Source organism: Vulpes lagopus, chromosome 18 (genome assembly GCF_018345385.1).
Source record: "Vulpes lagopus strain Blue_001 chromosome 18, ASM1834538v1, whole genome shotgun sequence".
Classification (NCBI taxonomy): domain Eukaryota; kingdom Metazoa; phylum Chordata; class Mammalia; order Carnivora; family Canidae; genus Vulpes; species Vulpes lagopus.
Genome location: NC_054841.1, coordinates 40,855,496 through 40,877,449, shown reverse-complemented (window position 1 = coordinate 40,877,449; position 21,954 = coordinate 40,855,496). Strand labels below are relative to the sequence as shown.

General features: G+C 38.4%; 1 protein-coding gene across 2 annotated transcripts in view; it reads right to left on the bottom strand.

Annotated features, from left to right (window-relative positions):
- The window catches only part of MACROD2 (mono-ADP ribosylhydrolase 2), a 1,912,080-nt gene that overhangs the window by 166,141 nt on the left and 1,723,985 nt on the right, over positions 1-21,954 (bottom strand). For both annotated transcript variants that reach the window (XM_041733514.1, XM_041733515.1), the window contains exon 9: positions 16,264-16,345. In XM_041733514.1, coding sequence (XP_041589448.1) covers positions 16,264-16,345 — 82 coding nt within the window. The remainder of the gene's footprint in view (positions 1-16,263; positions 16,346-21,954) is intronic.

Sequence of the window (21,954 nt, the reverse complement as noted above, 5' to 3'; positions counted from 1 at the left end):
AAAATCCAAAGGCAAGAAAAAAAATCAGTAGAAAAGAGAGTCGTAGACCATACATTTCTATTGTCTTACATTATTATGCTAAATTAGTGCAATGTAAATAGGCATTGGAGCACAATTTTAACACTTAGGGTTTATGTTTCCTTTTAAAAATTGTTATATATGTCTAACAAAACTACATAAGCAACAAATAATGTTTTGCTTTTAAAAGTTATGTTTGGTCACTTTGGTCATTTCAACTCCTAAAAGGACCAAAAATTAAAATCACACACTTTAAATGCTGCGCTTTTTGTATCAATGAAAGGGATGCACACTGGCCTCAAATATCTAAGAAACGTGGAGGTCACCATTTGAGCGTAGGCTGACATGGGGGCCAATCCCTGCACTGCACTGTGACAAGTGCTAGTTTGCTAAACGCATGAATCCAAAGCTTAAACCAGGAAATTCAAGGGCAGCACACCCCCACCCCACCCCACCACAGCTGTGTCATTCCCAACTCAACTCCCCTGATCCCACTGAAAACCCCTGTAACTGGGCAAGGATGCATGCTTCATCTGCACTCTGACTGACAGTGGCTTTTTGAACTTTTGACGTGTTGTCATCTCTTTTCCTTCACTGTTGCTCACATCCAGGCAGTGTCAAATTCTGTCTTTTTAAAAAAGATTTTATTTATTTTTTCTTGAGAAACACAGAAAGAGAGGCAGAGACAAAGACAGAGGGAGAAGCAGGTTTCCTGTGTGGAACCCGAAGCTTGACTCAATCCCAGGACCCCGGGATCACAACCTGAGCCAAAGGCAGATGCTCAACCACTGAGCCACCCAGGTGTCCCAAATTCTGTCTTATTGTCATGTTTTTTCCTCTCTATTAACTTTGGTACAACTCAAATTCAGACTTCCCTATTTCGTGGTTTCCTACCTGCTCTTCTCTTTTTCCCACTCCTGATTCCAACTCCCTTTACATGTAGCTGCCAAATCAGTCTTAAAATAGGGCTCCGATCTGGTCCAGGACTGTTCAGTGACTCCTGTCTGCCTCATGAGACAGGTCTAGATTCTTTATGGGTAACACTCGAGGCCAAAAGTATCTGGTCCTGACCACTTTTCTCAGTTTCCCCTCCCCTGTTCCACTGATGCTACCACCTTCACTCACGCACTGCCTGATTCTGTTTTCTCAGATCTCTTGTTACTTTCCTCTATCCACCCCAGTCTTGGAAGCAATGCCTTTCTCCATCTCTGTTCACACTCATCCTTCAAGCCCAAACATAACACGATAATGTCTGCTCCATCCATTCCAGTTTGAGTAAATAGTCTCTTCGGTGTACCTTATTTTTAATGACTTCTAGGTATCAACTTTAAGGACTTTGGTGCTAAGGTCTGCATACAGGCTCCTCCACTCACCCAACAAGGCATATGGCCTTGGAGAAGTCACCCAACAGTTATGAGTTTCAGGTTCATCAGCTATAAGATACTGGGATGATAATGTTTCCCACATAGAGCTGTTGTAAGGACTAAATGAGATAATGCCACATACAGTACCAGGACAGCTACTAAAATATTAAGTGCTACCTAGGAGTTATTATTATCACTAAATGATAAGTCTACTTGTTGGCACATCTGTCTTGCAGATGCCCATCTCTCAATCATAAATTCTGCAAAGTTAAAGACTATGTCTTATGTTCTTTTGTATTCTCTGGTACCGAAAGCAATTAATTTTATATACTAAAATCCATTAAAAAAATTTCCCTTGAATAAAATCTCTGAGGTTTTATTTTTAATTTTCTCTGATTTTTTAGTCAAATTGGAGAATTCCCATGTTTATATTTCCTATCTATCTTTTACATACCAGGACAGCAGGTATGCATATGATGATTTGCAAACAATGAGGACTCAGTAAGGATTTGTAATTTCCTCTCGGATATATGTTTTAAATTTAGTAATTTCTTAGCCAAATTTAGTCAATGTGACACTCTTCAAAGTGCTAATTACAAATGAAGATTATAGATCTACCAGTCACTGGGAATGAAAATGCATTTTTTTTTAAAATTTATTTATGATAGTCACAGAGAGAGAGAGAGAGAGAGGCAGAGACACAGGCTGAGGAAGAAGCAGGCTCCATGCACCGGGAGCCTGATGTGGGATTCGATCCCGGGTCTCCAGGATCGCGCCCTGGGCCAAAGGCAGGCGCCAAACTGTTGCGCCACCCAGGGATCCCATGAAAATGCATTTAATTTGAGGTCTTAGGAAGTAATTCTTGATGGCCTTGGTTAATTTTTAAAGAAGTAAATTTTCTTCCATTTAATTGTTAGAAACATTGGTGATTTTCTACATAATTTATTTCTTTTTTCTATGAATATAATTTTGGTAAAAAGATTATCTTTCTCTTAGAAATATAATTTTTTAACCAAGGGATTTTCAAAATGTTACAAAGTAAACTCTTCACAGATTTCTCCCTGAACTTAATATATTTTTTAACTTAATATATTTAAACAAAATTTTATTTTTCAGAGCTATCTAAAATATAGAGTACCATCTCTATGACAACAGACTTTCTGGAATCTCAGAGTAGGATAAAAAAGTGTCTTCCACAGTTTCCAGGGAAAGATTAAGTAAGAGTCAAAGTTCCCTTTGCTTGTCAACTATGTATCTTTTTTACATGTGGCAAACATTCGTTGGTAACCTTTTTGTATGTGTGGCTTGATGTCAGGGGAAATAGAAAAATACCAAGACGAATCAGATTATACAGATGTCTAGAAACTTATCATTAGTAAGGAAAGCAAGACACACAGATAAACTTGAACATATAATAGAGAGTAGTCAGCATTACAAAAGGTGTCAAGGGAGGGCTAGCTGTTTCCAGTGGGCAACTGGGAAGGGTTTTTGGAATATATGACATTAGAGCTGATATTTGAACTTTATAGACTCCATTGATAGCATCATCCCTGGAATGTCCCCAGGTGTTGAAGGATCAGACTTGATTAGTATCCATGTATTCATCCATTTCACTCATTTATCCATACAGTGGTTAAGAGTGTATCCAGGATCTGGATTCAGACTGCTTGGATTTACTTCCAGGCCAAATCACATATACATGCGCAATCTTGGGCAAATTATGTAAACCTATACCTCAGCTTTCTTCTCTGAGAAATAGGGATAATAAAAGTACTGGCTTTCTAGAGTTGGTAATACAGGTACAGTGCTTACACGGAATGAGCATTCAATAAATACTGGCCATTAGTGTTACAGTGTCATTATTATCACTACTTTTACTACTTAAATAACCATTTATTGACCCACACCATATGTGGGAACTATGGGAGACCCTGAAGATAGAGTTGATTATCTATTATGTCAAGAAGCTCACAAATAAGTGGAAACAACAATCAGAAGAGGAAGGAACTGATTCTCTGGTACAGGTAGGCAGAGGTGTTACTGGGAAACAGATCAGAAGCAGCTAAATCAGAGAGAAGGTCTATGAAGGATTTCCAGAAGAGGTGAGACTTAAGTTGAATACTTTTTTTTTTTTTCAAGATTTTATTTATTCATGAGACACACACACACACCACACACACACACACACACACAGGCAGAGACACAGGCAGAAGGAGAAGTAGGTTCCCCCATTCGGTACTCAATCCCAGGACCCTGGGATCATGCCCTGAGTTTAAGGCAGATGCTCAACCACTGAGCCACCCAGGTGTCTCTTAAATTGAATCCTAAAGGGTGAGTTAGAATTAGCTGGGGGGAAGGAAGGGCTTCAGTGCATTCCCCACAGATGTGGGTGCCCTGCCTACACCCCCTTATTCCTTGACATTTTGGTGCTTGCCAGCCTGACTTCCAGCCCCCAGCCCCTGGGTCTCTGCCTGAGGGCTTTCTCTGGGTTGCCAGAGGCCACTGGAGAAATAGCAGAGTTAACACCCCCAAGAGGGCAGCTTTTCACAAATGACTGCCAGGATTTGCATTTAAGTAGACATTTCCCTGCTTCTCTGGTAGTCTAATTCAGAAGCTTCTCTGAGAGAGTCCTCCTCTCCCCCAGATCCCAACTTCAACCCTGGGATTGAGCCAATAGTTAATTTAATTTATGATTTAGCCCTACTGCTTTCCTTCCCTTTCCAGTCCTTCTTTCCCACTCCTTTCTGGTGATTCCTGGGATCATCTCCCAAATAAATGACTTCCATTTGAATTCTTGTTTCAGCTTCTACTTTTTGAGGACTTCAAACTAAGAAAAGGGTCATCACATGGAAACAAAGGGAAAAACATCTTTGAAAACACATTGTTATGAACAGTCAAGATGCTTTAAAGGAAATAAAGTAGTTTCTAGGGTGGCTCAGTCGGTTAAACATCTGTCTTGGGCTTAGGTCATGATCTCAAGGTCCTGGGATCTAGCCCCACATTAGGCTAGAGTGGGGTGTCTGCTCAGTGGGGTGTCTGCTTCCTCCTCTCTCTCAGCTCCTCACCCCACTTGTGCACACACTCTCTCTCTCAAATAAATAAAATCTTAAAGATAAATACAAACAAATGAATTAATTAATTAATTTAAAAACTAGCTTCTGAATGACTGAGGGGAGGGAGTTACAGGGGAAACTATGGGTATAATGGCCTATTCTAGCAGGATAATGAAAGACCTTCCCTGCTGGGTATGATGGCAAACTGTAAGTGTCAGTGTCACTGGTCCATGGAATGCCCAGACATGGGTCAAACATGACTCTGGGTTTGTCTGAAAGACATTTCTGAATGAAATGAACATTTGAATTGGTACACTGAGTAAAGCAGATAGCCCTGGTAATGTGGGTGGGCTTCATCCAATAGGTTGAAGATTGACTCTCTCACAAGGAAGAGGGAACTACTGCCAGAGTGCATTTGTTTCGGGGCATTGGGTTTTTTCTGCCTTTGGACTCAAACCGAAGCACTAGCTCTGCCTGGGACTCAAGCCTGTACATTTGGATGGAAAGGACATCATTAGGTTCTTAGGTCTTCAGACTCCCAGTGGAGCTCAGCCATCCCCACTTCTGGGTCTCTAGCTTGCTGAGGTCTTGGGATCTGGCAGTCTCCATAATTGCTTGAGCCAATTCCTTATAATAAATTCCTATCTATATCTATATTTATACCTACACCTAGATCTATATCCACTATTGGTTCTGTTTCTCCAGAGAATCCTAATGCCTCAGATTGAAGAATTTAAATTTTAGCCTGAAAATTACAGGGTTACTAAACAACTTTAAGCAGAAAATGACACACCAGCTTTTGAGAGAGAACATTTTTCATGAGAGAAATTTACTAATAAACTATAAAATACATGGCTTAATGTTTTCGTATTATTTATATTAAAATCCAGCATAGAGTAAATTTGGTCGACAAAGTACCTAATGTGCTGTTACTTATTAATGAAATCCACTTTAGTTCAACATTATTCTATAAAATGTATTCACTTGAGCCATAGTTATGCAGCTCATTTCCAGCAAGAATTTTTTCCCCAACAAAGCCAGAGAACAAAAAAGCAATATTTGAAAGAAGAGGATAAGGTATGAAGATAAGGAGGCATGCCATTCAAAATTTGGAAGCAGTTAGGGGATTGATGGAGCATGGGCACAGAGCTGCTGCCCTTTCAACAGTTCTTCAAGCATCATGCTTCTTTGTTAGAGGACGGAAATCAAATAAAAGGTTCTTAGCCAAAGTGATACAAATATCATTTTGAAATTGAGAGCAATCCATCAGGTGGTATTGTTCTGTGTGTTCAGAAACGCCAATTCCAGAAAAACTTCCCTTCCTCAGCAGAAACAACTCAGTGGCTGAGGCTCCATTTCATCTCATGGGGCCTCTTTGATGTTAATTTCATAATGGGTGCTGGTTTTATTCCCTGCACCCCTCTCTCAGATTACTCTGTTCTGCACAAAAAGTTCAAATATGACTGAAGTTCTTATTTTGATCACAAATGACTGTGAAAACTAACTGGTTTCCCATGAAAAATCAGTTTTCAGTAGCAGCTTTGTACACTTCAGAAACCCCTTTAAGGACATGTCTAACCTACTTTGAAGTCTATATAATATTTACTTCACCTTTTTAAAAAACAAAACAAAACAAAACAAAACATTTATTCATTTGACAGAAAGAGAGAAAGAGAGCACAAGCAGGGGGAGCTGCAGGCAGAGGGAGAGGGAGAAGCAGGCTCCCCCCGGAGCAGGGAGCCCAACATGGAGCTTGATGCAGGACTCCATCCCAGGACCCTGGGATCATGACCTGAGCCGAAGGCAGATGCTTAATTCCCTGAGCCGCCCAGGTACCCCCTCTACTTCATCTTTAATAGAAGACAGAATTTGAGAGTTTGCTTAAAAGCAGAGTATACCGGGGATTTTGCAATGACTTGAGATTAGATTTACTCCTTTATTTAGAGTTGCCATAATTCATGCAGTCTTTTGGGAAGTAAATGGTATAAAAACAAACAGATTACAAAACCTCACAGAACTGCAGTCTAAAGTGTGGTCTCTGGACCAGCATCATCATTATCACCTGGGAACTTGTTAGAAATGCAAATTCTCAGGTTCCACTAAAGATCTATCAAACTAGAAGCTCAGGGGAGGGATGCAACACTCTTTTAACAAGCCCTCCAGGTAATGCTCATGCAAGCTGTGTTTGGAGAACCATTGGTGTAAAAAATAGTGATATTTGTATGCTGGAGGAAAAGCTTTCAAAAACATTAGATGTCTCACTTTTAGATATCCAAGCTGAGCTGCTTTATGATATCTAGCCAACCCTAAAGCTGGTTTCCACACCAGGTGTTTGCTGGAACTGAGGAAGGACTATGTTCTCTTCATAAGATATGTTTCCTTCTGTATTTGAAATCACCATCTATCATGTGGCTGGATGGCACAGTTATGGTGGCCCATGTAACCCTGGGACCATAAGTTTGGCTAAGCGACATGTACATGGATGGAAACTTGTTTCAAAGCAGCCTGTAGGTTGCATGGAAAAAGGAGTGTGTTATGAAGGAGAAAGTTACTCTTATGGGTTATCAAGGCAGCCTCTCCATTCTCCAAGGCAAAAAAGGATGGGCCCCTAAAATTCCTTTTTCAAAATTTCAATGGACATCCATACAAATGGGGGTCTGTCAAGCAGAACGATTATGACAATCTTGTGCCTTTTGTTTCATATGCTCTTCAGTCGTCTCTTTTAAGGCTTAATTTCTTCACACAAGCTTCTTCTATATCTCTTATCTTTTAAATATTTCATTACAAGGGCTTCTAGGAGCAATTTGCATTTGCAGAGAGAGGAAATATTATTAGCCAAAATAAAGTACTCTAAGCTTTTCAGGATTTCCTTGAAGTACAGAAGATGTTGGTATGCTCATGGCTTTGTGAAACTCGACAAAACAGAAATGTCAAGCAAAGAATGACTGATAAAGGGGACGCCATTACAGAGTAGAGCTCCTCTATTAAGTTGAAAACCTGCACTTAGGGAATTTAACAAACTGCTAAACCTACTTTCCGCAAGGCAATTGATAGAACTAGGAGAAATTAAGAAAAAAAAGCCAAAGATTGTCCCCCTCCACCCCACCCCAACTGGTTCTTTGTCAAGAGGAGCACTCAAATCTCATTAATTTATAAATAAATCAATAAATAAAAGGCACTGCTTAAAAAACTGTATGGTTCTGCTGTTTCTGGCTTGGGAAACTGGGTACATTATGGCACCAATTACTGAGCTATCAGATTTAGGGAGGAGAAAGATAGGATGAGAAGGATTTTGAATTTAGTTTTAGAAGTGTTGAGCTGGGAGATGCCTGGAGATGCCAGCTGGAGATGGTCTACGTACAGGTGAATTTACCAAAGAGAACTGGCAGGAAGAGAAGTAGAAGACAGACTGGTCAACGGGATAAAGGCTTTCCAGTTAAGTAAGACAAGGGCTGCAAAGAGTCATGTGGAGGCACATGATCAAATATGCACTGGTTTCATAACCAGGCTGGACTCATCAAAGAGTTCTCGATGACCTCAACAGTGACAGTTGTAACAGGGTATCAGCAATCATTAACTGCTCTAGATTATGGAGTAAATAGCAGCTAAAGGTGAAAACTTCAAAAACCTATAGCTGAGAGTCCAAGTTAGAGCCACAGATAAAGAAGAATAAAGGTGGGAGGATTTCATTTACTCTACTGTTCATTTTCTATCTTTATTATTACTTCTGTGTCTTATTGGGAATTATTTCAATCATATACTGTACCTCAAAAGGGCTTTTTCTCCTACTGCATTTGCCTCAATGTTTTCACCTACAGAACAGAAACCAGTCTACCCAGAACGTTTGGAGGGTCTTTTGGAAGCACTGTGCAGGGGGCTCTGTAAAGATGCCTACCACATCTCCCTTCTCCAAGCAGCATTTTGTCTTGGCTTTGTTTTATCAGACCCTCCTAATGAGATCAAACTCTGCTTAGTCAAGGTTTGGGTCCCCAGGTCTTCATGTGTTCTGCTGTTTATAAGCATTTGCTACACACACCGCACATTCCCCTCTTTGAAGGGATGGATTGCTTTCACTCTATGCTTGCTGCTTGTTCCTGCATTCAGGTTGCTTGGTTACAGCAACACTTCACTGGATTTTCATTGAAGGCAAAATGTGTTTGTAGCTTTTGAGGCCCATCAAGTGGAAATGGTTAGCACCCAATTCCTAAGAAGGCAGTCAACTCATTTATGTCACGTTACAGAGAACATGTCTTGTATAATTTTAAACATCAATGGGATCCAAACATTAAATGTGTACAAATGTGCACAAATGTGCCAAGTCACCATAAATATTCATAATTAAAGAAATTTCTGAATTCTTTCACTTTGTAGTTTTTTTTCTATACAACAAATGTGCCATTTGGGGGAAAATGTACAATTCAGACTGGGTAGGCAGGTGTTTGTCTGTGTTTCTTTTACTTATGCAAAGACAACTGGTGAATTAGTTGGCAAGTGCTGCTGTAAAAACTTTCACACATTTAATGGCTTAAAACAATGCAAATTTGTCATCTTATAGTTTTGTAGTTTTGAAGTCTGACATGGATCTCAAAGGGCTAACATCACGATGTCCACAGGGCTGTGCTCCTTCAGAAGGCTGTTGGGGAGACTCTGTTTCCTTGCCTTTCTGGCTGCTAAAGACTATTCCTCAACTCATGGCCCCTCTTTTCCATCTTCAAAGTCAGAGATCCACATCTCTCTGAACATTGTTCCATAGTCATATCTCCTACTGACTCTCTTCTACCTCTTTCTTCTAACTTTTCCGGATGCTTGTAATTATAATGAGCCCACCTAGATAATATAGGATAACATCTCCATCTTTAGGTCAGCTAATTAGCAACATTAATCTCATCTGTAATCTTTTTTTTTAAGATTTTATTTATTTATTAATGAAAGACATACAGAGAGAGAGAGAGAGAGAGAGAGAGAGAGGCAGAGACAAAGACAGAGGGAGAAGTAGGATCCCTGCAAGAAGCCCCATGTGGGGCTCCATCCTAGAACTCTGGGATCACACCCTGAGCTGAAGGCAGATGCTCAACCACTGAGCCACCTAGGCACCGTTCTCATCTGCAATTTTATTTCCCCTTTGTAAGGTGACCTAACGTATTCACAGGTGCTAGGGTTTAAGGTATGTTTGAGAGAAGAGCATTTGTCTTCCTACCATACTCTGTAAATCAAGAGACAGATTGCTTTGCCTAAAAAGTGAGGAGTAGAACTAAGAATAATCCTATTTGGAAATAAAATGATTTCTTATGGAATCAGGTGCATAGGCTTAAAATAAAGTTAATCTTTGAGTTTTTAGCTTTTAACTTCATTCTCTAATAAAAAGGGTTTCTTCCTTCTTTTTTACCTTTATTCCTCCTTCCTTCCATCTACCCTGTCTCCCTCCCTTCTTTCCTTCCTTCCATTTTTTTTTTACATTTTTCTTTCATCTTTTTTAAAAAAGATTTTATTTATTCATGAGAGACACACAGAGAGAGAGGCAGAGACATAGAGGGAGAGGGAGCTTGCTGTGAGACTCAATCCCAGGACCCCGGGATCACTACCTGAACCAATGGCAGACCCTCACCCACAGAGTCACCCAGGCACCCCTTTCTTTCATCTTTCTTTTGTTTTTCTACCATTTCTCATTGATTTGGTTATAAAGGAATAATACCACAAAGACAAAGAACAAAATGGGAAACTCCTCCCAACATACTTTTGAAAGAACTAAGAACCTTATTATACAAAAAGTTATTAGGGATCAATAAAAAATGTAAAAAATTTGCAAAGGAAACGACTGGTAATTTCTCATAAGAAATTTGGAGATTTAATAATTAACTGAAAGAAAGGATAAGCCACACTCTAAATGAAAGAAATATACATTGTTACCCATTAAATACCTTATTTCATGTATAAAAGTGGTAACATCAAAAGATGAGAATGTGCCCGATTGGGAAGAGCAGGGGCAAAGTAAACTCTCATATACTGCTCACAGGAATGTGAACTCAATGCAAGGGGCTGAATGTTTGTGTTCCCTGCAAAATTCATATGTTGAAATCCTAACCCACAAAGTAATTATATTTGGAGGTGGAACCTTGAGGTAATTAGGTCATAAAGGTTGAGCCCACATGAGTGGAATTAGTGCCTTTATGTAAGGAACCCCAGATTATTCTCTTTCCACAATATGAGGGTACAATAAGAAAATGGCCACATGCAACTCAGAAGTGAACCTTCACTGGAACCCCACCACACTGACACCCTGATTACTCAGGATGCTTAAGGAGAGGTATGGGCCTTCACATTTTTGATTCTGGGAAAGATAATGGCTTCAACTGTTCAGTATAGGACACTGACACATAGTGGCCAATTTGAGAATTAATATAAAAAGTGTCTTGGCTGTGTATACAATTTGAAAAAGTAATTCCACTTCTAGAAAAGTATTCCTAAAAAAATTGTGGTTGTATTCCAATATTTACCTATCAAGATACTTTTCTGTGTTATTTATAAATAGAGAATAATTTGCAATAATAATTCCACAATTGCAATATGGTTTTGGATAAACACTGGGTCCTTTAAAATCATGTTTTGGAAGAATATATAATGACATGAAAGAAATTTCAAGATTTGGGGTAAGTGACACATAGCAAGTGATAAGACTGCATTTATGCTTGTTTGCATTTTCTATCTTAAAGGACCTATAGGACAAGCTGCAAAAAGTAACTCATTTTCAATGGTTTGTATCTTCTTAATTTTGATTATTTATTTTTACTATATATCTGTACTATTTTTTGTAACAAGAAGTTATACACTTTTTAATTAAGATGGTCACACTTAATTAAAGTACCTCCTTTTAAAATTGTAATAAGAAAAACATGAAAAAACAAAAAAGTTGTAAGAAGAAACATGGATATTTTAAAATTTATGATGGTTGATCTAGACACCTCTCTGAATATTCATTTGCATTGTTATTTATTCTATTTGGAAGTGGCCCATTACTGTGTTTGCATGATAAAAGTGAAGCATAAAAAGGTTAAACAACATGCACAAAGTCATACAATTACAAACTGATGAGTGTCAACATTTCTCAATCAGGAATTCATAAATGGGAGATAAGCATCCTACTATTTCACAAATTCTTCCATCTGAACTGCCTGTCCTCCTTACAGCACTTACAGAATACTTGACATCACTTCTCTGCTCCTGCTGATCTTGAAGTATGTATTTTTCATGAAACTTGCTGCAGCCATCTTGGTTCTCATACATATTTGAATTCCTGGGTACTTTGATCATACCAACACTATATTTGATTATTTGCTAATATTGTATTCCAACTGTTGTGCATAATTCTTACCTCTCAGGCATATTATGAGAACTAATTTTTAAATGCAGCTATGACCAAAGCCTTGGGTATATATTAGGCATATAATAAATTACTTGTTGATTGATGGACAGAAAGATAATGATTGATGTTGGATGAGAAAAGCTTATAAAATTGGTGAGAAGAGAAGATGAAGAAGAGGTCATATGAATACTCTTCTTTTGTTAGATTTAAAAAGAGTAAATCTAAATAAAATTTTTTAAAATATCATGCCCATTTTTCAGAGGATATAACTAAAAAAAATATTTTGGAGAAATACTCCTTCCTGAAAAATATAGTTGAGAACCATTGCAGTAAACAAGCCTAGGCTTTCCCTAATGTGGGAGAGGGGCCTGACCATGATATTTCTTATTTCCAACATGAGGATTCTTTGATATAGTTCCAAAACTATAAATTTGACATTGTTATTATGAGGAAAATTAATATCCCTAATTAATATCCCTAAATTCTCTATTAGAACTTAGACTTTAATAAAATAACTGATCTCCATATTCCAGATCTATGAAAAATATACATAATAAATCTTACATACTGAAAAATACAAAGAAAACTTTTTTGTAAAGAACAAAGAGATCTCGGAGTTGAATTGTACAAATATTATTTGCTGTAGGCCATCAGTGTACTGTAGCTATAAATTACTTGCAACTAAAGTATATGGTAATTCCATAAAGCTGCCATACCAGACTTCCAAAGAATACATCTAGAAGGGAAAAGTCAAATGTGCTTCACCCACAACAAGATATAAAACTATTGGAAAAAAGCAATGTTGTTGGTTTCTTTTCTTTGTGGTTGTTGATGCATTTTCACAATGGGTTCTGTTAGGGGTTCAGTTGTGCCCTTCAAAATATTTTGTTGAAATGCTACCCTCCAGTACCTCAGAATGTGACTGTATTAGGAGACAGGGTCTTTAAATAGGTGATAAAATTAAATGAGATTATTAGGGGGGCCCTAGTCCCAGATGACTGGTGTCCTCACAAGGAGAGGGAGATTAGGACACAGGCATACACAGAGGTAAGACTTCATGAAGACATAGAGAGAAGGTGGCCATCTATAAGCTACAAAGAGAGACCTCAGAAGAGATCCAATCCTGTTGACACCTAAATATTGTACTCCTAGCCTCCAGAATTGTGAAAAAATTAATTTCAGTTGTTTGAGCTCGGTGGTCTGTAGTGTTTTGTCATAGCAGCTCTAGCAAATGATTACAAGCATTTTTATATCTCCCCTTGTGGTCATGAGTAAGGCTTTTTGGTTTTGCAGTGACCATTCTCTTGCTTACCCGCCGGTCAAAACCCCACACTGCCTAGATGATGATTTTGGATTTGATTTTGAGAACCATGATAAAGTACCAATTTGAATCATATTAGAAAGTTTCCATGAGGACTTTTACAGGTATTAGAAGGAAGAGAAGCATGGCAGCTCTGAACAATGATGAGCAAGCAGATGAAGTTAGGAATGAGACTTCCTCAGTGCTCCAAATGCATCCTTGAAATTGAATCCATCCTTGTCTGGAGCCGCTCTAAGGAAAGGAACCTATTATCACTTGTGCAATGACAGATGCTGTTCTCAATTTTGAAATAGAGCACTGCTTCTTCCTAGCCATATGCCTCATTTTCTCAGGTATGCATCATTTTCTATATCAAAAAGTAGGGTTAATATAATACCTGCTTTCTTAGAGTTAGCTTGAAGATCACCCATGCATTTGGCTGAGAGAAAGCAATCCATAAAGGTTAAGCTATTATTCCTATCATTAATAGTAGGTAGTAGTTTTGCACATGTTTTATCTTTAATGTGATCTTTCCTGCCTTGTTTGTATTGTTTTCTTATGTATTTTGTCTCAGATTCCCGATTATGAAATGTTAAGACACAGGATTAGTACACCCCCAAACACAGAGATTTAGTTTAATATAAAATGACTTTTTTTCTAAATTATTATCATTATTGCATTGGCTGAGGGTGTGATCCCAAGTCCAGGGATGGAGTCCCGCATTGGGCTCCATGAGGGGAGCCTGCTTCTCCCCCGTCTATGTCTCTGCCTCTCTCTCTGTGTCTCTCATGAATAAATGAATTTTAGAAATCTTAGAAAAAATAAATTGCATTTCCCTGATGATTAGTGTTATTGAGTATCCTTTCATGTATCTGTTGGCCATCTGAATCAGTCAGTCTAGGGGGAATATATGGCAAGTCAGAAAAATTATATTCCAATCAAAGATGGTATGGATATGAATTAACCATAAATTCAAATTATGGATAGATAATGTATATAATCTATATTGGCAGTCACACATCCCATTAGAAGTCACCTTTATTTCATATTGCATATTGAGAATTTACAAATGGCTGATGCTTCAGCATTGTGGAAATACTCAACAATTTGGGAGAATTTTGACATTTAGTTTATAAATGTGCTTACCATTATAAATATGCACTGGAAATAATTTCATGAGCATGCTATGATTCAAAGTTTTGATAAGAAACTCAGGATGATTTTATTATTATTTCATTTGCTCAAGTACTAAGATGCATGTGGATTTATCTACAGTAGCAATTTTTCATTTATTTGCATAATTATTAATACATTCTAGATCACTAAAAATGTTCCATTTAGAATAAATATATAGTATGACTTTTGGTTTTGCATCACTGAAAATACCTGCTGATGGGGTGAATTTGTTTAAATATCAATCGATTATACTTATGCAATTATTTTTATCATATACTAGAGTGAAAACAAGTTTTTATTTTAGAAGACATGAGAATGAATGTTAGTTACATCATAATTTCTAAACACTTAAGAAGCCCAAAATGATGAAAGCTTATGAAATATGCCATGATATTGACAAGACGAGAATATTTGCACTGGACATCATGGCAAGTCACATTTTTTTTCATGAATGAACATTTTCTTTTAAGAATACTTAAAAATACAAAAAAAGAATACTTAATAAATACATAAATGCAGGCATAGTCAACTTACTGTGGTTATATAGGAAATAAAGGAAAAGGATGAAATAAAGAGATCAAAACAAAACAAAAAAAGTCATATTACGGGGAGAAGAATTTGTTAAATTTAGCTCCTGTACCAACTACTCACTCAATAGTCACTAGGTGCTTTACATGCTAAATTATGGAGTTGCCTAAAGCAATTTTAAAGGGGTATTAAAAAAAAAAAACGAAAAGAGAGAAAGAGAGAGAAGGGAGAAGGAAAAGGAGGAAAAAAAAAGACCACAATAACAATCTTCTCCATCACATGCAGAGTCTCTCTGAATTTACAGTATGTCCCAGTTAGGGAAATACTGTAGCTAAAGGCTCCAATTAAATACACTTGAAAGATTCACTTTTCACTTACAAAGCTAGAGAACAGGACCTCACATTACTCAGTGGAACTTAGTCCTTGAACTTTAGCACAAAGTTCAACATTCCTAGCAGTTTTCTGCAGCTGTTCTCGACAGCTACCTGCATCCTACTCTTCTCTCTGGGCAAGGCATCCTGGATTTACACTTACTGGATGTCTTTTACAGATTGCCAAGACAGTGAATGTGCACCACTCCCTCCCTCCCACCTGCCAGAGTACTGGGCATAGGGAAGGCCACTTCACATGGCCATGGAAACCTCAAAAGAAAGCTCCCAATAAGGCAGACATCAACAATGCTCAAAGTAGCTTGACATTTCATGGAAGCCATTCTTCCCATGGGTGACAAAAGCACCTTAATCACTGTGACTAAATGGTATCATCAAAATAACTAGGTATTAAATAAGCCTAGAAGAGGAACAATGGGGGGAAATATTCAAATTAACCAGGCCAACCAAATCTAATGACACATTCAATCAATGTAAACAAAGTTCTTTAATAACTCTGAGATTTTGCCTACATTCTCAAATGTGGAATAGGATGAATAAGCACCTTTCTCGGATTGTCCTCAGAAGTGCTGCTTTCTTCATTGCAATTTGGGCCACGAAAATTGGGGGGAAGAGAGAGACAGTGCAGGAATTGTTTGAATTTTGGCTATAACCATAAATGGGCTCCTCACAATTTTCAGTGAAGGTGTTGAACAGGGTGGATGGAGGCACAGGTTTGGACAACTTACATGTGTGGGGATCCAATTACAGAGCATGCAATTTAGGGCCAGAAGAAGAGTCTTTAGAAGCCATTTGGTTCAGCCCCTCACTTTTGATGCTCAAGAGATTTTGAGATTCAAGAAATGAACCAAATTCCCCAAAATGACATGATGACCTCCTGAGACAGAGAGGTTGAGGGCTCAGATTTCTTGTAACCTCCTTGAGTTCTTGAAAATTATGACACAACTTGCCAGGGGTTACTGGTGTATGCTGATCATATTTGGAACATTTCTTTAAGATAGGAAACGAAATAGAAATATACCCAATGCCTGCACTCCAATCCTCAATTCCAAAGAAAACAAATCACTTTACTCACCTGCAGGGAAAAACTCGCTCATTTTTTTTTTGTAGATTTTGAAGTCAACTTCTAAGAAGACACAGAAGATGATCCGATCCACCTAGAGGCAAACAATAAATATTCAAAGTGAAAGGAAATATGATGACCCCAGCATATGAGAAATATTCTAGAACATGGTTTTGGAGCAAGAAACAAAACTTGTAGATTTTTGGTACTATATTGCTAACTATATGACAATAAGTATATAGTTAACTTCACTTGAGTGAAGTTCAAGTGGCTTGGTGTGTGTGCACTCTTTATGTAAATAAGCCTATTGGCTCTTTGGTGGAAAGATGTTATATAAATCAAATAAGAAATAATAAATGACAATAAGCCACTTTGCAGCAAGCTATAACTAAGATTGGAGATTCCAATAGGATACCTAGACTTTATGTCCTATAAAACAAACATATGAGAGGTGTAGAGCAGAATGACAATAAACTATGTCAGTAAACAGCTCTTTGTCCTATCCTTCTTAGACGAATAAATTTAATCAAGCCTGTTAGTATTTGAATATGGCCTAAAAAGCTTCTTTCAGTTTAATTTGCATCAAAGTCACTTGCTTGTAGCTTAACATACTCAGAAATGCAACAGACATAAAATATAATTAGTTGACAGTGACATGAGGTCAGTATAACTTTAATCTCGTAGATATTATTGAATAAATGTTACCTCAAAAGTAAAATATGTGTGTAGTCCCCTTTTCCTGTTTTGAGAGGGCTTCTCTATGTAAGGTGTTTTTTAAAGACATTCAGATATAGTATGGTAAACAGAGAAGAGAGATGGAGTACATCTGATAGCTCACGTATATCTCATATTAAATCAGTGACTCAATTACATGTCTTGAAAATAAACTTCCCTTTAGTTCCTTTATTTTAACAATCTATCAAAAGTTAAAAATTACTCGATCTATCAAACTGCAACTGGCAATTGACTAGAACATCAAGTGTGGCATGTCTCATGGCAATAGGGAGTAAAGTGGGGAGTGCATGTGGCAGGACATGAACCAACCCAAATGGATGTCATCCGCTTAGCCTTTCAGCTCTCCCAAGCCTGTGGGATACAGATTCACACTAGGCAAGTTCAAAGTACCCAGCAGGAGACAAAATCTACAGGGGTGGGGGGCAGGGACGGCTCGGATTCAAAGGATGTTCAGCTTCCCTGTTGGAAGCTCAGAGACGTGGCTCCCTGATCCCTGCACATGTCCAGATAGGCTGCCTCCTGGGCCGCCGCTGGGCATCGATGATATAATCACCAAATACCGTGCAGCCCCAGTAATCCTCCCCCCACAGGATGGATTATAAGAGAAAGCATCTGGCCTTCGGAAATGGAAGGACTGGGTTGCAAATAAACCTTATTTTCTTTTCTCTGTGTTCATTTGAGTTTCTGGTGTCCAGTGCTGTCTGCATATCATTAACATTTTCAGCAAATGCAAAAACTGTCACCATCAACTCACTCTTCGGGTGAAATATAAATTTAGTTGAATAAATGATTAGCTATCGGTGCATTACTGAATGCTCATCTCTGCTCTCCTTATGGTGTGTTTATGGCCTGTAGCTAAAGATAAAAATCATAATGTTGAACACTAGAAAAGAGTTACAAAAAACATATTCTCTATGATACGGTTTAAACAAATTTTTAAAGCACAAAGATATAATAAAAGTGTAGAATTCATTCATAAGCACTGATATTCAGAAACATAACTAGAAATGTCACACATGAACTCCAGAAAAAAAAAAAAAAAGATTTTAGAGAAATGTGGCAGAATGGGTAAAAGCTATTAACTATGGGGGTAGGTGCCTAAATATCATAATATTTTCTATGGTTTTTCTACATATTTGAAAAACTATAATTTAAAATTCTAACACAAAAAATAAGGTCTGTGTTAGACATACTCTACTCTCTGGCTGTATTAAACTATTTGTAATTCCTAACACCATAATTATTCTTACTTCTGTACCTATGATGGCTGACTTCTTCTCTAGGCTTCAAAATGGTCAGATTGTTTCTAAAGTCACCTGAGATCAAAACCAAAACAAGAAAATTTGATTCAAAGCAGGTCTAAGGGGACCAAACTGGACAGTCTCATTTCCCCCAATTTTTATGGTCATGCAGTATAAATTACAGTATTTTATTTTATTTTTAAGATTTTATTTATTTATTCATGAGAGACACAGAGAAAGAGAGAGGCAGAGACATAGGCAGAGGGAGAAGCAGGCTCCATGCAGGAAGCCTGATATGGGACTCAATCTTGGGACTCCAGGATCACGCCCTGAGCCGAAGGCAAATGCTCAACTGCTGAGCCACCCAGGGATCCCTAAATTACGTATTTTAAAAAATACCCCTGTTGCCTGTATGTGTGTTTGCATGGGGGAGGGTTAGTGGTAGAAATGTTACTCATTGGTGTTAAATGAACTTTTAACCACCATAGAAACTAAATACAGATTTCTTAAATATTGCAAAGAAGTATAATCCACCTTTTGGCATTTTCAGCTTTGTTACCATGGAAATGGTATGAGTCCAAAATTTAGCAGTCCGATTTATTTTCCCAGAGAGTAGATGGCTGATGGGGGAAAAGTACTTTTATTTTAAACTAATTGAGCGGCCCATTTCCCTGCCTGACCCTGGGGCTTAACACTGAAAATATCTTGGAAGCAAGTTGAATCCAAGAATTAACCCTCATTTGCCAAGTACTCGTTATGTATGCACATGTGAATGTATTCATATATGTCTGCATAAACTTATTCTCTGGGGTTATTGTTGGAAAAGAGCTCCATTAGTCAGCAATCTTTGTGTTTATAAACTCATAGTGGATATTGATCGCTGCCTGGGGTAGATTGTATTTTCCAAGCTGGCATGCAATGAGATACCCCATCCCTCAGACTCTCTTAAAATGCAATGTTGATACTTCTGTCATCGAGAAGTGGGATCTCTATTTCCTTCTCTTAAATCTAGGATTGCCGGTAACTCTGGCAGAAATACTATGTGGTTTTCAAGTCCATGTCATAAGAGGTGATACAATTTCTGTCTGGTCTTTTGGGGTGTACCCAACCTCCATCCCATGAGGAAGCAGATAGACCACATCGAGAATCCATTTGTTCAAGTTATAGCCGATAGCCTAGCTGAAAGTGAGTAGCCTCGTGATGATTTCACCTCCTGGTTTTTGAGCTACCCCAGGTGATGGCACATGGAACAGAAATCAGCTGTTCCTACTGAACTCTGCCCAAATTGCAGATTTGTGAACAAAACAGAAACACATAGCCAGAAATATGATATTCTTCTGGTTTCTTCCTGTTGCCAGTTGTTTGGATTCTTGCTTTTCTGGTACATGAGCCCTCTTGAAAGGCTCAAACTGAATGGATCAAGATCAAGTAGAAGACACAATGAAGTGACAAGAACACAGAAAGTCTAATTGCTACATGGGTGAGGGAGTGGAAATCTGATTTATGCAAAGGAGAAAGAGTCTGATTATTCATTCTAGTCCCAAATAAATTACCTGAGGATACATAAGAAGACCCACTATTGCAGCTCAGGAGCATATTTTCAAATTTTCTTTTATGTTAGGCAATAGGATAATTTTGTAAGATGGTTGTTCTTGAGAGGTTATATTTATTCATTTATGTAACAGATATTAACTGGGCCCCTCCAATTTCATGGGCCTTGCCCATGTGCCATTCTCTCACAAGAAAACTTGAATCCAGAATGAGTGCTTTTTTTTCTCAAGGCCAAACAATTAGTGACAAAATCTCAGATATCTTAACCTCACATGCAGTGTTCTGTGATATCACACAGATGGAGACACATGGGACTGAGTTTCTAGGCCTGTCACTAGCTCTGTAACATTGGACAAGCCACTGTCTCTCTGGGATCCAGCTTTCATGTTTCTATAGAGAAGGATTGAACTGAATTATAGTATGTCCATAGTTTCTTTCTCTCTTTTTAATATCCCGGCAATTGTCTATCTCTGTGGTGAGTTTGTACTATGTCAGTTTATCTAAGCTGGAATAACACTTCTCTGAAAGGTTTTGTGTCAGGGTTGGCCACAGAGAAATTTCCATGAGATTTTGAGGGCAGAAGTGCAGCTGCAGCCATTGTACTAGGCAGGTGGATGTAGGATTCTGGCCAGGTGGGGTACATCATCCGCTCATCAGCTGGGTGCTCATCAGCTGGGTTGCTCATCAGCTGGGTGAGGGGTAGCAGCTGGGCTCACAGCTTCTCCAGCTGCTGCTCTTCCTCCTATCTCAGGTTCTATGAGTCTAGGCTGGACACATATGCAGCTCTGCTTCAAAGGCATCGGCTCCTTCTGTAGGGCATTGTACCTTAGGGTTCCATGCAGGCGGAGACAGATGCATATGACAGTTAGTCCATGTGGGTTCCAGTTTGCCCTCACAGTTTCCTCTTTCTCCCTGTTCTCCCCAACTTTGCTTCCACCTTTCTCTTTGCCACCTCTGGACCACCTGCCCTGCTGACATACTCCAGACCTTGAAGATGCATAGGCAATGGCCTTCCATATACTCCCTCACCAGCTCCCTCTCATGGGCCCTGATTAAGGGTTTTTCTTTACTCAGTGTCGACTATCCCCTTGACATTTACTTCCCCAGTTTCTCCCACGATTGTATAAGATCTAATCCCTATAATCCATCCTGTATTCCATATCACTCACAAGGTTCTGCATCTTTGGTTAAACCCCAACTGATGTAATTTTTAACAAAATTTCACTGAATGACATGCACAGGAACACAATGAAGGGAAAAAAATAACAGGTGTTCCTTTTTGGAGGTGTACAACCTGTCAAGGCTACTCAAATCCAATTACTTCCTTCCAGACGAATTTCTATTGGCTCTAGCCCAATTTCCTGGTGAACTTCCTAAAGTGTAAATATACACTTTTACAGTTAAAGCAACTCCATGTACTTTTTTTTTTTTTTTTTACTAACAAGTTGTTAGTAAACTCAAATGGGTCCTTAGGCCAAAACATAATTACAAATAATACAAAAGGTGACATTAATATTTTTAGTATTAACAATTTTATTTTTTAAGATTTTATTTATTTATTTGAGAGAGAGAGAGAGAGAGAGAGAGGGAGAGCACGAACAGGGAGGGGGGCAGAGGGAGGAGCAGACTCCTTGAGCAGGGAGCCCAATGTGGGGCTCGATCCTAGGACGCTGAGATCATGATCTGAACAGCAGGCTTAACCAACTGAGCCACCCGGGTGCCCTCTAGGATTATCAATTTAACTGTAATCCTCATTATGCCTTAAACTAGAATCCTATGATGAATTGGGTGGTGCTCATTTTTTTTTTTAATACCTGGACATAGCATAGGTCCTGAGGCAAAACAGGAAATATTTGCAGAGTACATGCTTAGGCAAACAGACTTGACTAAAATATAAGTATACAGCAGATAAATTTCAAGGGCATGTAGTTTCATAACCAAAGAACTTTTTTAAGAGGTAGACTTTCCTTTATGTTTGCCAGAAGACCTGAGAACAGAATTATAGAGAAGCCTACAGTGATTTTGCAAAGAAGAAGGGAGCTATATAAAGGACACAAGGAATTTGTTACCAATTGCCATCCTATCCAATGGTACCATGCTGAGCACAATGCCCCTTGAACACAGGGCTCATGTTTTCATAGAGGGCTTAGTTTCAGAATAGAAACCACGATGCTGC